The sequence below is a fragment of the Echiichthys vipera genome (genome assembly GCF_963691815.1).
Source record: "Echiichthys vipera genome assembly, chromosome: 10".
NCBI classification, from domain to species: Eukaryota; Metazoa; Chordata; class Actinopteri; order Perciformes; family Trachinidae; genus Echiichthys; species Echiichthys vipera.
The window spans coordinates 5,624,918-5,642,249 of NC_139835.1; the positions used below are offsets into that span (position 1 = coordinate 5,624,918).

The 17,332-nt window shown below is 43.2% G+C and overlaps 1 protein-coding gene across 1 annotated transcript in view; it reads left to right on the top strand.

Annotated features, from left to right (window-relative positions):
* Nucleotides 1–13,271: 13,271 nt before the first annotated feature.
* The window catches only part of hecw2a (HECT, C2 and WW domain containing E3 ubiquitin protein ligase 2a), a gene marked incomplete at its 5' end in the record, with an annotated part of 42,213 nt that continues 38,152 nt past the window's right edge, over nt 13,272–17,332 (top strand). The window contains 2 exons of the mRNA XM_083922206.1: nt 13,272–13,650; nt 17,004–17,111. Coding sequence (XP_083778332.1) covers nt 13,272–13,650; nt 17,004–17,111 — 487 coding nt within the window. The remainder of the gene's footprint in view (nt 13,651–17,003; nt 17,112–17,332) is intronic.

Sequence of the window (17,332 nt, forward strand, 5' to 3'; positions counted from 1 at the left end):
TTAAAGGTTTTGGCTGAAATCTGCAAAACTGCAGAGCTCTCTCAAAAATCTGATACATTAGGGTAATCTGTAATCTGAGACCAACTGGAACGAGCTGAAATACAGTTTGGTTGGATTTGTGTCCCTGGAGATCATCACAAAAACGCACAGTTCCTCACTTGACAGAATTTAATGAGGCGACCTGGGAAGGTTTGACTCTGACTGGTGTCCGGAACTGATGTCAGATGCAGAGGTGTTTGATAATTGAAAATAGTAAAGTAAGTAATAAGTAAATATGTTGAGTCTTGGCGCAATTGTTGAAAAAAACACGTTTAAGTGCCCGAATGGCGGCCTAAACGCATGCTAAAGTGCCCTCTAGGAGCCAAAACATGTGCTAAAGTGCTCTCTAGGAGCCAAAACGTGTGTTAAAGTGCCCTCATGGCAGCCAAACGTGTGCTAAAGTGCCCTCATGGCAGCCAAACGTGTGCTAAAGTGCCCTCATGGGAGCCAAAACGTGTACTAAAGTGTCCTCTAGTCTAGGAACCAGAACGCATGCCAAAGTGCCCTCAGGGCAGCCAAAACAGGTGCTAAAGTGCCTTCTTGGCAGCCAAAACGTGTGCTAAAGTGCCCTCTAGGAGCCAAAACATGTGCTAAAGTGCCCTCTAGGAGCCAAAACGCATGCTAAAGTGCCCTCTAGGAGCCAAAGCATGTGCTAAAGTGCCCTCTAGGAGCCAAAGCATGTGCTAAAGTGCCCTCTAGGAGCCAAAACGTAAGCTAAAGTGTCCTCTAGGAGCCAAAACATGAGCTAAAGTGCCCTCTTCAGCGGTGAGGACGCCCTATATATTTATTTTTTTACTTTTCGCCCCTGTCCTTCAAAAAGTCTGTGCAGGCCACCACTTGCTACAACAGGGGTCTCCAGTCCTGGTCCTGGAGGGCCACTGTCCTGCATGTTTTAGGTTTCTCCCTGCTAAAACACACCTGAGTCTAACCATTATCAAACCTGTGACAAGCTTCAGCTGCTTAATAACAAGCACATCATTAGACTCAGGTGTGTTAGAGCAGGGGCAAACCTAAAACTTGAGGGCAGTGGCCCTCCAGGAGCAGGGTTGGACACCCCTACTACACCCTTAAATTAAATGAAGTGGGTACTAAGATTTAGAAGTCCTCTTTTACCCCAAGGTGTCAAATATAAAACAGACTGACTGTAAACCTGAACGCACCTTTACACACAACTATATCTGCTTATGTATGTGCTGCATGTCTCAAAGCAGGTTTACACCTTTAATGGCTACAGCCGATGGGGATGTGGTTGCAGCCATGCAGGTACACAACCACATTCATGATTTTTAGAAAAACAATAATGCAACAATCCTGACACATCACATCACATGGACAAACAGTAAAATGTGAGATCATTGCAAATGAAGACAATGTAAAAATGCAGGATACATAAAAGGCTTAGGTGATCAGCTTCTTGTTGTTCTTCTGTTTGACTAATCTTCAGTTCTGTGCTGTACTTTAAAAATCATAACATCAGACCGCCGGGGCCTGTTTTAGGTGGCAGGAGTGAGATGAGTCATCCTCAACATTTTTTACGTTGTTGAAGACAGTTGGAGAAAAAGTCGATACAAAATAAGATGTCAGCTGCTTTACAGGAGGATTTGTCCCTCTCTATGTATCTATTTTTTTTTTTTTCTAAATGTTTAGGCATTCTATTATCATAGCTTGAAAAATAGTGCATATAGCTGCCCTGGCATGCCCCGGGACTCCCTCTAGGTCTGGGCTGAGCCCCGGGCGTTAACAACATATGGCACCACCCCTGCAGAGATGAGCAAATTCTATCTGCTAATTGCTGTGCCACCAACATCATCCAATGGTCTTTTTTTCGGCATTTACATCAAATAAGCCGTTGAGACAGTTTTTTTGGGCAACAACTATTAACGGAGAAATCCTGTAGAGTTGGACATGGCTAACAGTGATTAGCTCGGGGCAGTACGGTGAGGGCATTCAAACGTCTTTTTTAACCACTAATACTGCTGAAAATAACATCAAACCTCTGCAGTAGCATGAGAAGAGTCCCTACACAGAAAACAAAGCAGCACCTAAAAGAGTGTTTTAAAGACTTACCTACTGGCCCCTGTACCAGCTCCTCTCATAGTAAAGTCCATTCAAGTGGATTACCAAAGTCAATCCCAAAGGAAGGTGATTAGTCATTTTTTCATGTTTTTTTCACGTTTAACAATTTATTTTCAAGAAACGTATGAGTAGAGCTCTGAGATTTAAAGAGGTGCTTTTGCATTATTCTCTGTGGAGAAACTCAGTTTTACAGATCTGTCCATTAAATCAACTAATCAGTCACAGGCAGTCTTATTGTGCGAGTGTTAGTCGACTAAAAATGTCTTTAATCATAAATAATAAAGGACAGCCCTAAACGTATCCTACCTCAGTACCCAAACTAAAGTAATCAGACTAAAGCCGTGTGAAGGGGAACCTCGAGAGTCCATAAGCTCTCCTCACATGAAGCCCAGCCGAGTTAGAAGAAGAGATGTTCCATGTGTTCGATTGCTGAGGAAAATGAAATGTGCTCGTGAAGAAGTTACTGCTTGCTGAAGTCTCCACAGACTTGTCCTCCTGCAAGTGTTTTCACTTCTGCCACCCACTGATCAGACCGCAACGCGGATGTATGAGTGTGTACAAACTGCTTAGTTAGAAGCTGTATTAGCGTCTGGTGACATCATGCAGCACAGATCCAGCCAGCTTTTTACCTGACTAGAGGTCTCATCAGCCAGAGGTATTAAAATAAAGAGACCTGTGTGGCCGTGCAGGGCCTCTAAATCCTCTTTCTTCACAGCAGACATTGTGTCGTATAGCAGGAAAAGCACAGGTGCTACTCATCCCTCTGTTCTGTTAATGTGTCTCAGTAAGCCAGTATGACAGTGAAGCAGCATGCACGTCAGCAGGGCCCTAAAGCTGAAGCCGCTCAATGGATTTATTTTTTTTACACCTGGGATTTTCCCACTGCGACACGTCAAAATGTCTTCTGGGAGAAAGTGTCGTTTGTTAATGCTGTTGCAAAGGTTTGTGTTGATCACCATATCAGATGTTTGGATCTGTCCATTATCAAACTTATTATAATAATAAGTATTTGCTTATTTCAGTCAGGGATCCTACCACTTATACAAATTGATGCAATGACCACATCTTTAAACAAAATCATTTGCTATATAACATTTAAGTTAGAATTAGATTGCCCACATCCAAAGTGGGTTTGTGCTGGACCTTAGTACTTTAGTGATACCAACCAAAATGCATCCGTAGCAGCAGGGCTGGGCAATATGGCTGATATCTGCTATCCCGATGTAGGTCATTTCATATCTAGACAACTATACATGTAGCATGTTTTCTGGTAATTCAGTAAATAATTAGTCTTTACGAAATAACCACACGGTAAAGCCTTTTTTGTACACTGTGAATTAAATACTTCACAAATGAAAAGTACTGAGTGTTTTCTCATTTTATTCACTACTTTAGTGCAAAATGAACATAACATGCAAGGATCAGCACATAAATTGTCGGCAAAATGAGGGAATATTGATCGGGCCAACTATGTGATAGAAACTATACAGAGAAATATATATGATCGAGAGGGTATGTACTGTCAGATCACCCAGCCCTATCATTGATGATCAGATTTGTAATCTTGTTCACTTTTTCGCCACAACATGAAAGACAACATGTAACTGTAGTTATAAACCTCTTTTCACAAATGTAAAAAGAAAAACTAGAAAAATTGGGTTGAATACGGAGAATGAGTAGAACACCAGCATCTAGTGTCTCAAGATCATAGTGTCAACAAAAAAAAATAACTCCAGCAGTCGGGTTGCCAGGTTGGTTGCAGAGTGTGTCAGTGATCAGCCTGCTCCATGTCAGTAATGAATCAAACAGGGGAACCACTCATTTGGACTAATCAATTAATTTACAACAGTGTTTAACGTTAGCCAGTCTTCAACTGGAAGTCTTTCTGTGAGTGCTGTGGAATCGATGAACAAGCTCTTAACTAAAAATGATTTAGAACATGAAAGAAAGTCATTGTCAAACCCATCAAAAGAAAATTCAAATAATACTTCATACTAAATATATTTTTAATGGAAAAGCAATACTTTCATTCTGTACCCTTCAAAACGCCCCGTGGGTGTAACATTAAAAAATTCTACATATTCAACTTTAAAATAAGGATGGGGGAAAAGTATTATTTATCTGTTGATACCGAAACAAAGGCTTTGTGTCAGAGCTGTAGTAGTAATAGTAAGATCTAAAACGATACCACGCGCCCTTTATGCACCTTGAATTCACAGCATTGCAGTAGTGTCATGTACTGTAACCGTGTCAACTTAGAATATAGTTATGTGGTTTTGTACAATGTTGCTGCACAACCTGATTTTTGTCCCACAATCATTGCCTTAGATGTGACTGCTTTTTATGAGTGGAAGAAGAGAGCATCATTCGAGCACCTCTGTGCCATCCATCTGTATACTTTTGTTTTTGACTGTACACAGTTTTTTATGCCTTTCATAAATCCATACACAACCCACTTTCCCCTTTATAGAAAGGTCAGCGTTCTAAACAGGGAGAGGGCGATTTCAATCAGTCTTCTGTCATGGAGGGATACCCCCGGAGGTGTGACTCATCCCAGACATGTACTCCCAGGGTGATGTGTTTAGAGAAATACCCTGAGTGGGACAGGGCTGCACTTTTTCTGCTAAGTGGAAACACTGTGGCACCCCCCTCGTAGTCTGTGGTCTCTCAGAGCGGCTCACAAAGCTACTTCCTCTGCTGAGGCCCCGCTGGAGTGAGCTGGAGTCTGGTGGACCGCTCAGTCTTCATCCACCTTTAAGTTGGAGCTCAGCAGTCCACTTGTTTTTGCATGTAATGCTTCTTTGTGCTGGCTTTGTGTTTTGTTCTTGGCATTATGTGTCAGGGAGGCACAATAAGACCTCAGTGCCACTGCATGTGTGTGTGCCAGCTCCCCAAGGTGCCCATTCTGTCAGGCTGTAAAGTACGGCAGTCACCTCCACAGGGGCACAGAGGGGTCCCTCTGCTGACACCAGTACACACACACACACACGCACACACACACACACACACACACACACACACACACACACACACACACACATACACACACGCACACACACACACACGCACACACACACACACGCACACACACATACACACACACACACACACACACACACACACACACACACACACACACACACACACACACACAGCCATAGAGAAATAGAGAGAAAACAAGTGTGTGGAGGAGAATCCCTTTACTGACATCACAGCACCTACAGCTCACAGCACAAAAACACTATGGTGCAAACTAATGATTAGCGACTTTAAGCAGCGTCAGTTGACAGGATGGCTACGGCGTTCCAGAACAGTTTCCCGTTGATGGTACGGCAAACCAGTCCTTCTCCTGTTGTAGACTGTTGGGCTACAATGTCAAGAACCCATTAGAATGTTTCTCGAATTAAATGTTTTCTCGGCCGTAGCCGTCTCTTCAACCATTGAAAGCTTCTGTTATTCATTACTGATCATATTTTTACATTGTTTCCATGGAATACCAGAAATGAGTAAAATATAGGATACCCATCCAAATTCCCTTGTGCCTAAAGTTATGTACAAAAATACCCTGTTTGTCAAACTGCCTAAAACCCAAAGTTATTAGACACTGAGAAGCTGGCAACTATTTTGTTGTCCAACGCTAAAACCAGCAATGGTTTGCATTTTTGGTTAAAGGGATAGTTTGTATATTTCTGTGTGGTTGTATGGGGTACTTATCCATAGACAGTGTGTCATCTACAGTAGATGACGGTCGGCACGTCTCCAGTTTGGAGGACAGATATGGAAGATGAGTGATATACTGCTGTTGATGGACGCAGCAGCTACATGTGTTTTAGACACCTTTAGTCACAGCTTAATACACGATCGGCTAGTGAGTATGTCTTACAGTAGGATGGTGGATACTCGGAATTCACTCCACAGTGTGTGTGTGTGTGTGTGTGTGTGTGTGTGTGTGTGTGTGTGTGTGTGTGTGTGTGTGTGCGCATGTGTGTGTGTGTTTGCGTGTGTGTGTGTGTTTGTGTGTGTGTGTGTGTGTGTGCATGTTGATAAAGTAACATGTCACCCAGTGCAATAGTGGCTCATTGATGTTTTTTATAATAGTTTCCTTTGAATGAATAACCAAGGAAGTGACTCAGCATTTCCCCTCATTGACAGTGTAATACATCGTATATATAATGTATACTAATGTGAAATATTCTTTAATAAAGCTATTTGGCTAGGAAAACAGCTTTCTGAGCGCCTTTACAGAGTCCTATTTGCTCAATGCTTCATAATTTGACAGTTAGATCTGAGTTTCTGAACATCCTGAATAAATGCACTGGACGGTGACGCTGTCATTAAGACCCACCTTCACATAGAAATCTGTCTGCATGGGAGAGGGGCCAGACCTGTCTTAGCCTCGTGATACCATCCTGATCTCACAAGCTCCCTTGTATTTTACTCGCAGATCAGTGTGTTAAAGTCCAACAGAGAAAATTTGGAGAAGGTTGAACAGCGACCGAACCAATCAGCGTTGGTTTAGAGGTGGATTTAAGTGACGAAACAAGAAGAGACTGTTCAGTGTAAACAACATGGAGGCTTCCATGGATGAGATGAGCAGCTATGGATTAAGCCGCTCACTAACTCTTTTTTCTCTGGATCCTTCTGTTGAATATGGACCGGGCTCCTGAAATTGGGCCTTTGATCCGTAAATTCACGTTAAACACAAAAGGAAAATATACTTTACCCACATGTTGTTTCCTTTCTGAGCTTTGCCTCCACGCTGTTAGTACGCCATACGTTTTAGTGATCTGATTGGTTGATTTGGCCCGTATGTTGGTGATCGATTGATGGTTCATCCAATCAGCAACCAGTATTTTCGCCCCTTCCCAAAAGATCTCCAAACCAGGGTTCCCAGAGGGTTAGGCCTATCTGCCAGAACAAATGAAACACGAGTTTGGCAGATTTGCCTGGTTTCCAGACTACATATTTACTGCACAAATCCCATCCGCCTTTTATCGAGGGAACCAGGGTGATGCTAACAAAAATATGTCATCCCTGCAGCACCATTGTCTCATTCTATTATTTATTGTCTGTCAACTCCAGATTAATCAACTAATTGTGTCCTACGTAACAATCACATTGAAATGCAAACATGTGTATGTGTGTGTGTGTGTGTGTGTGTGTGTGTGTGTGTGTGTGTGTGTGTGTGTGTGTGTGTGTGTGTGTGTGTGTGTGTGTGTGTGTGTGTATGTGTGTACGACGGTGCCTGTCAGTCCTGACACACATGGGACGCTGAACAAGACAGACTTTCATAAAACACAGAGCCGTTGCAAAGAATGACATTATTGAAATTCAAATATACCTAGAAATGCTCTGTGCCGTCCCATTGGAGGAATGTTATCTGAAGAACTACTTTTCGACAAGACTTAAGAAAACAGACACCCAGCACATTCTTGCATGCTCCATCAGATCCTCTGCTGCAGATGTGTCTCTTTTTAGTATTCACTGCACAGTGGTGCAGAGTACAAAGTATCTGGTGCCTAATAACAGGGCAGTACTCAAATTACTTTTTGCAAGACAGGTGTCAAATTTAACACCATCCCAGAGAATGGTTAGAATTAGAAGGACACTTAGACTTTTGGGCACTCATATAACCCCTTGTTTATCTTTGTCCATTTCCAGAGAATCAGTCACTAACCCTACATCAGGTCACAGCTGTGCACAGCAGTGGAACTGACATTATAATGGGAAATGCCAGTAGTTTAGAAGAAAAAGCACTGGAGTGAGTCCAGATTATCCAATGCCCTCCTGAGGTCATGTTTTGGTCGGTGCTGCTTGTAGCAGGTAGACAGACTCCCCGCCCCCACTGCTGTGAGTGGGACGGGTGCAGCCGCGCCATTTCCCACTCCACATTAGGGTTGTGGACCACAGGAACACTTACATAACAACTCAGCAGTTACATCTACACTTATTTTAGTTTCTTCTTCAACAGAGTAAGCTGCTGCTTGTTTACGGCAATGGCCCCTCCCTGTTGGTGCTACATGATGGTGTATGAGGCCACAAGCACACGTGAGCAGGATTTACGTATTCCTGCATCTGTGATGAAGGTTTTATTCTGTCATAAATCCCTGTATGCGTTGTGTGCGTGTGTGTGTGAGATGAAGCCACGCTCTGGTAATCTTGTCGAGTCAGGGACGCCCAGAACTGCCCCCCATGTGAAATGCTGCAGATCTTATTTCAATATAAGGCCTGGGTTATCTGGAAACACAGTCAATCTACATACATCAGTACCGAGGCCAGTTCATCATTTCATGCAGTTCAAAATGCAAAGCGCATTGATTCAGAAGCAATCTATTGAGTATATTAGACACTATGTCACACAAGTTACTGCATAAGAATGGCTTTTCAAATTATTTCCAATCTGTGCATGGTGAAGAATACTCCCAGTCATACTCGCACACAGTCTACCTGCTAACCCTCTACATGGGACATCATTCCAAAGTACAAATACTGTTGAAGAAAGAAAGTGCAAAGGGATAATATAACTGATCAGAGGGGATGTCCAAAACAGCTGCTTGTATTCTTTTTACCCAACGTGAAGCAGTTATGACAGCCTCAAATGTGTTCTTTCAGTCACTCTGATACTTGACACAGAGTGGGTGCAGTGTAGGGACTGACTATTCAAGGCGCTTTCACAGTGTTTGTCACATTCACCCATTCACACTGATGGCAGTGGACATCTACATACCATCTTATCTAACCATTCACACCACATTTACACATCCATGTGCAGCACAAGGAGTAATTTGGGGTTCAGTGTCTTGCCCAGGGACACTTTGACACGTGGACTGGGGGAGGTAGGGATAGAACCGCCGATCTCTTGAATGGAGGACGACCCACTCTTCCACTGAGCCACAGTCGCCCCGATTATATAGCTGGGCCATACGGTCAATTCCCTCTATCCCGATAAAGGTCAGTTTAAAGTGAAATTAAATGTAGAGAGAAAAATCCCAGCTTTACACTGGCTATGTAGCACACAAATACAGAGTGATCAGATTAAGACCACAGTTTGATTTAGCTACACCAGGGTATTGCCATAAGCAGAATTTTTGGTGTTAACTTTAATCACATTGAACTGCGTGGTGATGAAAAAGTGTGACGTTAAAACAAAACATCAGTCTTCAAATGATATTCCCTCAAATTATTTCACATCAGATTTTCTGATACATATGAGTTACTCCGTGCTTGTTCATCAATCACTCCAATCAATTTAGATTATAGGTGGGCGAGACGGCAAAAATATCACATCTGTTTTTTACAGTAAGATCACGATTTTGCCTAAAGCTGCCTGTTGCCCCTGCTGGCTGTGGTGTGGTTGGACTCCTCGCCGTTTCACTGTCAGCAGACTGTTTAGGATGCTGTCTCTTTAGGTGGTTGAAAAGGTTTGTTGTGTTACCATCAGATGTGCGCACCTTGACTGTGGCGTGTGCGGAGACTGGGCTTCACGGGACATTCAACTGTTTCCTTAGGCGCATATTTTACAGCTTGTTCCACACATTCTATGAATAAGTGTGGGCGGACAGCGTCGATGCAACATAATAGTCTGTTGCTCATGTGCTGTTAGGACAGGTAGTTTTGTTTTCATTTTCTTACCGCTACTCTCTGATTCAAACATAATGGGTAAATGAGACATCCACTTCACTGCCTGTAGTTCACTATGATTGGTCGATCGGCATGTCTTTAGGACGGGCATGAGGCAGACTAGCCAATAAAAAAAAATAATGATGCGTCCGGAAAATGACACCCATTCATTCCTATGAAAGCTGCTCAGTGGCGCATGGTTGCTTTAGAGCCTTGCTACTTGTGGCGTCTTCACGTGAACTCGGGCAGACTTACCAAAAACATCAGACACAACGCACAAAAAGTGTGAGCAGCAGAGTCGTGTCTCTGTCCGAGCCCTGCACTGGGCCCTTACGGACCTAAGTGTCTGATTGTGTTTCACTACGGCTCTTTTTAGCCGCACACCCTCCTTCTCCTCCCCATAACTCGATTTTGGTAAGGTCTAAAATGATGGCCACCTACATCTTTTTTTAGCAGAGGGTCTTAAGATAGTTATGAGCCTTTTGATTGGTATCCAGAAGTTTTTTTTTCTGAGGTGATCTCTTCCCCACATGAATGGGAGTGAATGGGCGACTGTGCTTTCGGGCCATTGAACACAATACAAACAGGTGAGTGCTGCAGTACTGCGCTTGGCCGCTAAGCCCATGGTGGCATATGACAAGAGCACCTGTCCTGGGGACCTGGTCTGTGCAGAGACTAGAAGCAGTGGAGAGAATGTGCCCTATAAACAAAACTTCGATCCCTCTGCTTTGGCAGATCGTCAACATGTTCTAATCTTTCACAATCTAATATAATCATATCACCCACCCCTGATTAAGATGATGCAGTTGTGTGTCACAATTTCATCACGATACGATCCATTGAAAGAAGATAATTGTAATATAGAATTATGACCCAGCTCTAGAGGGAACATCAGATGATATTGGTACATTTTCCATGTTCTTATATTCCATGCCTGTGTCCTGACTCACTGCCAGCCAGGCAGCACCTCTCATGTGGGGTAGTTTGTATTTTTCATGGCCAATATCATATAATAGGGCCTGGTTAGACACAGCAACAATCTACATCTCCTCCATCTTGGTTCTCTCAGAAAACTACAGGGATCATCTACACTTCTTTGCTGTTGGCTGATGCTGCGACTGCCAGTCAAAGTTCACCAAAGTTGAACCACTGGAAGTGAATCATTTATTTGCCTCTTTCCTTGCATATAATTTAAGAAAACTGGAGGCGAGTATTTGCCAGAGTTCATTTGGTGAGCGTGCTTTAAAGCAAAGGTTTTATATTGTGAGGTGCACTTCCCCAGGGAGCGTTGAAAGGGGCGTGGGGAGCTGAAAGGGACTGGTTGACAGGAGGTTAGTTATTGATACTGATTAGGCCCATTTACCAACACATTCAGCAGCTGCAGCAGTGGGTGTGACACAGACTGTGGAGGCAGTTTAGGGACATAAAAACCCTCGGTGCCCGATTGCTGCAATCAACGTCAAGAATGGAACACCCTCTTGGAATCATAACACAGACATTATACACATATTTTTAGATTCAATGTGACTTACACTTTATGAAGATATCATTATCTCCAATCATTCATCTCTAATAAACGTACATAAGTCTGCTTAAAAAATGCACTTATAACTCCAGAACTTTCCTGAGAGCCACAAGTTTTCTTCAGTATCACAGTAATCCAGTGGTAGTTGTCTGTACATCCATGTACAGCGCAAACAGGAACTGCTAAAAGCTAATATATACTTTTAATGGTGCCATTCTTTTCAAAATGTCAAGAAATCTAAGTTTAAATGTAATTCTGCACCCAGCCACAGTTGTTTTTAACGTTTAGATTTTTGTACAGATTAAACAAAAGGGGTAAATTGGATGAGCCCTAGAGATAATGGTGATGATCTTTTTTTGACCCTTAGATAGAGCCAGGCTAACTGTTTTCCCTTGTTTCCAGCTGAGCTAAATGGCTGCTGGTGTTAACTTCATATCTACCATACTGATATATGAAAGTGTCATTTAACTGCAAGAAAGCCAATAATCGTATTCCACAAAATGTCGAACTATTCCTTTAAGCGTAAACTGTCAGTGTCAGTTCTTTTCAGTCATTTGAACTGGAGTGACGTCTCCCTTGGGTTTTCAGTTTTGCTTATTTGAAGGCTAATAACTTGACAGTTAAAATATTTTTTATTAAATACAGTGATGCATATAGTGAAGACCACACATTGGTCTGCAGAGGAAGCAGTGGGTTGAAAGCATCAGTATACGCACTTAAAATGCCAAAGATATCGTGGCTTAGCTCAGACTACGGCCCACATGTTTTTCCAGTGACTGCACCAGGCACATATTAGCTGAATATTACCAAACCTATTCTTCGTGGGGGAAAACAACTCTGTTCCTCAGCTCGTCTAAAACCAGCTGCCTTTGGCTAGATTCTGAAGTCGCATGCCATCCTTACTGTACAAACAAAATGGCTCTGGTTGGGACCAAACTGGCTTTTGCTGATTGAAGAGCTTCCTGGGAGGCAGATACAGCTGCCTGTCACCTTTATCTGTTTTTACTGAGGCAGCTTACACTGACAGAAACCATAGAAACCCAGTTACAGTTGTGTGTGTGTGTGTGTGTGTGTGTGTGTGTGTGTGTGTGTGTGTGTGTGTGTGTGTGTGTGTGTGTGTGTGTGTGTGTGTGTGTGTGTGTGTGTGTGTGTGTGTGTGTGTGTGTGTGTGTGTGTGTGTGTGTGTGCATGTGTGTGTGTGTGAGAGAGAGAGAGAGAGAGTGTTATTAGGATGATTTAAAGATTTATTTCTCCAATGGCCACATAGAGATAATGGATTACAAATGAGATCATTTCCTTCTTCTCCACAGTGGGAAGGTTTTGTCCCACCAATAAGAACATAATACACTTTTATTAAGTGTTACATTAATCATTCAGAGTAGTAAATATTGTTTAATCCTTAGCATTCTGACACTAGTAAGTGATCCATTCCTTAACAAAATCCACCAAATGACTTTAAAAAAAAAGAATTGTGCACAGTTCAAGGCGTCCTCTTTCATTAGAAAGGTTGTCATGGAAGAAAGGATGGAGGGAAATGGTTGTGCCGGGTTATTTGTGTTGCTGACAGGTTCTCTGACAGCAAACAACCTCTCTGGTGACTAATGCTTGTTCAGTCGTTTGTTGATTGTAACTCACCGCATGCACTCATTGCTTTTGTTTTTTGTCGTGTGTGAGCAGCTTGTAGCTTACTGTTTTCCCTGTCTCTCTCCTTTTCCCCCCATCTTTAGGTTCCCATTGTCATTGGATAAGATGAAATAAGAGCGAAAAAGATTGTCACTGTTCTGATGAAAGGACCAGAAGGGCTGATAATAGGAGCCTCTGTGGAGAAGGAATCAACACATTATGTCTAAAGCTCCCATGTTTCCAGTCATAACAGCCTCTTCAAACCAACTTGCACCGGGATTAAGTTGAGCCAACGGGGACATTTTGAAAAGAAGCTCTCCCCACCTCTGCCTCTTCTTGGGCCTCCTCATCAACACTTTTCACTTCTTATAGTTGCCTCTGTACCAACATGCGTCCTTCCCTCGCCACGGCAGTCCTGCCCCCCAGGACCCGTTCCCACAATCCACCCAACCTAGCAGTGGGGGGTCGTGAACACCTGTCAGCTCCTAGAAGGCGCAGCCCCCACCTCCGGCACACCCTAAGCCCGGAGAACCTGCGAACCCTGGCAGAGAGGGGTGGGGCTGCCGTCGATACCGTCTCTGTTATCAGCAGTCCTATCGGGCTTCCGCGGGCTAACAGTGACACAGACCTAGTGACCTCCCAGAGCCGGTCCTCGCTAACGGCGTCCACTCTGGAGTACACGCTGAACCGCGGCCAGAACCTCGTCATATCCTGGGACATCAAGGAGGAAGTTGATGCTACCGACTGGATCGGGCTGTACCACATTGGTGAGATGATGATTTTTACATATGTAGTTGCAAGAAGAGATGCTTTTAACAGTGCTAGAGCAGGTCAAGGACACTTTTTAAATCATTCAAGACAAGTCAGAGCCAAGTCCTTTAGGACCAATTCAGGTCAAGTCAAAAGTCTCCATTAGCAAACTGCAAGTCAAGATGAAACTGTTTAGATCTGAATGCTGATCCTAGCAATGACAGCGTTGGAACAGTTTTCCCTCAAAGCTGTGTCGAATCCATGTATAGTCCTAATCCTAATAATAAATATGCAAGATATGCGACTATGCAAGGTCTTTCTGTTGCTGTCCTATTATTATTATTTTTTTTAATATTCTTGGATTTTAATAGGTCAGAACTTAAGACTTTAATATTTCTGTTTTCAAGTCTCATGCCCAAGTCTCATGTCTACAAGTCACATTGTTAGAGACTCGGATATTACAGGGTGGCTGTGGTACAGAGACAGAGCGCAGAGGTAGAGCAGGTTGTGAGCAGAAGGTTCGATCCCTGGAGGTTCCACATGTTGAAGTGTCCTTGGGCAAGACACTGAACCCCAAATTGCTCCCGGCGGTTGGCCAGCACATGGCATGAATTAAGCTGGCTGCCATCGGTCTGTGAGTGTGTGAATGGGTGAAAGAGTAGCAAAAATTGTCAAGAGCTTTGGATAAAAGCACTGTGTACATGCAGACTGCAGTTCGCACATACATGACCAGAATCAGCAGCACAAAAAGAAACAAAAGACATCCTGAATGACTTTCTCCGTCTGCCTCTACACAGCTATTTGTGCATTCCCCCAGATTCTTTTTGCTGAACTATTTGGCAAACTTGCAGGCACCCAGGACCTGGGCTGACTTGACCCTACCTGTCCTCAAAGCTTTTCAGCTGATCTAGGTGGTTTATTATTAGGAGCTGAGAATAGCCTGGTAGAGTCTCGTGCAGGAGCTTCCAACTCCGAGTCAATACTGCAACAGGAGCTGTTGAGACTTTACACAGGACTGGAGGCTGAGTCAACATGTAACAGCTCTGCCTTGGTATACAATAACATACGCACCATCACAAAGCTTGCACGTCTCTGAGGCGAATGGGGTGGTCTCCAATAATGTATGCTAATCCTGCTTAGAGACAGGAATTTGACAGGGGGGAAATACATTGACCTGTGTGCTGAGGAAGGCTATCAGACTCAAACTGTCAGGCGGATCTGTCCATCGCAGTGAAAAGTAATACAGGAGCAATAGTGTAGAGTGTTGTTATTAAGAATGCTGTCACATAATAAGGAGCTGAAGTCCCAACATCACCTCTGGGCTAGCCGCTGTTCCACAAGCTTTCAGCATCTTCCATTCAGCATCTTCCATTCAGCATTTATTTCTTTAGGAAAAAATGAAGCGTGTTTTTGTGGCGTATTCTCCCAGCCCTGTCTCCTAAAAGTGAGGTTTCCATACAACAAAACTGCATTCTAAAATACGTTTTGAGGGGAAAGTATTTTGCCCCAGATTACGCTTGCTTTTGACAATCTCGAATACGTTTCTAATCAAAGTTTGCCAAAGTCTGCGTAGAGCGGAGGTTGCGTGGAAAGATGGGTCAAACAAACACAGGACTATCACCCGTTGTTCATGTTCTGTGTGGAACGCAACTTAACCTGTGTAATGTGCTTAACTTACTTTGAAGAACTTACGTTATGATACAGACAAACTCATTTTAACCTAAACCATCATCTTTTTCGAAACCAGACGTTGCTGTTAGCAGCTGAAACTGTGGCCATCAAGGCTAAGCGATTCATTTGTTAGTATACAAAGGTAGACTGAAAGACTGGGGTGTTTGGGTAGCACTTGGGTAGTGGAATTGGTGTGGTTTCTGTTCGTAGTCAGAGTAGTCATCATAACGTAATCATACCAGTATCCTGCAGTTGTATTTTTCAAGATACCGTAGCCGTTGCTGGGGTCAGAGATGACGGAGAAATTGGATTACATTTGGTAATCCACTTGAATGGACTTTACTATGAGAGGAGCTGGTACAGGGGCCAGTTGGTAAGTCTTTAAAACACTCTTTTGACAAAGTCTGGGTTCACTAACTACGTTGTTGGTGCTTTGTTTTATGTGTAGGGACTCTTCTCATGCTGCTGCAGAGGTTTGGTGTTATTTTGAGCAGTATTAGTGGTTAAAAAAGACGTTTGAATGCCTTCACCGTGCTGCCCCGAGCTAATCACTGTTCATCACTTAGAGGCTGTTATGGACTCCCTGGAATATCTCTGTTAATAGTTTATATACGAAAAAAAATGACGTGATGGTTTATTTAATGACTGTATTTGGCGAAAAAGATCCTGGGATGAATTTACGCCGGAATTTCCTGTAAAGCCGCCATGATGGCTACATTATACAGCGAAGCAAATAGAAAAGTTGTCTCTTTACACCAGATAATTGCTGTTATAATTCAGTGGCGTTGGGAGCTGCTCAGTATGATGTCTTGTGTTAGAATTGGATTTTGAAAGCAATGGGTGTCTTCGTTTTCCTAGAGGTCAGACAAACCTGCAGCAGTAAATTACTGACACCAACGTGAGATCATTAAAAAAATAAAAGCATGTAGTTTGTTATCATTTTAACTTGTTTACCAAATGATTAGGTACATTTCTGATGACCCCAGGACAGGTTTAGTTGATTCAAGTTCCCCAAACATTTCCATTGTAGGTGAGAATGCTGCATTAGAGAAGGGGATCGTGTAAACTGCTGGTGCCTGGCAGGGCGTCAGGTCACTTGCTATCGATCATAAGGCCGCCAGGACTTCATTACCTGCTCCAGGGTCTTATGCCCCAGAGGGGCTACCGCTTTCCTCGACTAAGCAGACATTCAATGATAAGCAACTTGCCCTCTCCTCCTCCTGTCCCCTTCAAACGTACACACACAGCCGTGCTCAGGCACACACACACTGTATACAGCACTCCTCTGGACTCTCCACCAGTCAGCTGAGTTTGGTGCTTCATTAATCTGTGTGTGAAAATGCTACGTACAGCGGAATTCCCCCTCCCTGTTTGTAACTCAGAGGAAGTTTTGTGTTTGTCCTTCTGGTTAGAGGCTGTAGGGAGGCTATTTTGGGAATGGATTTCACTGATTAAAGGCAAACTTGTGTTTGGGAAGACAGTGTCCGCAGACTAAACACACAGAAAGGCGTTACAGCTGCAATTTTTCCATAGCAAGAGCGGGGATCCAGAGCTCGAACACTGTCGTCTGTTGTTTGTTGTGTTTGACATTCTTTGGTTTAAAATTGTTAGGGAATGTCAACACAGCAAGAGCACTGGTTTGTCTAACCCCAGAACTAACTCACACTCACATCTCACTAACAGTTCTCCTCTCCTCTAGATGAAACCAGTCCGTCCAACGTGTGGGACTGTAAGAACAGAGGGGTGAATGGCACCCAGAAGGGTCAGATCGTTTGGAGGCTGGAGCCTGGGCCCTACTTTATGGAGCGTAAGTTAACACAAGCAGTCACATCTCAAGCTTTATTCCATTATTTGAGGAAAAAGGTTCTTTGCACTCTGTCATTTAATACTAGTCCCAAATATACTGTAACAAATTGAATAATCAGAAATGTTTATGTTTTTCTGGAATCAAATGTAAAAAGGGTTTAAAGTTTCTTGAAACTGGTTGAAATGTTGGTTGTAGGATGCCAAGTCTACTTACAATCCTCT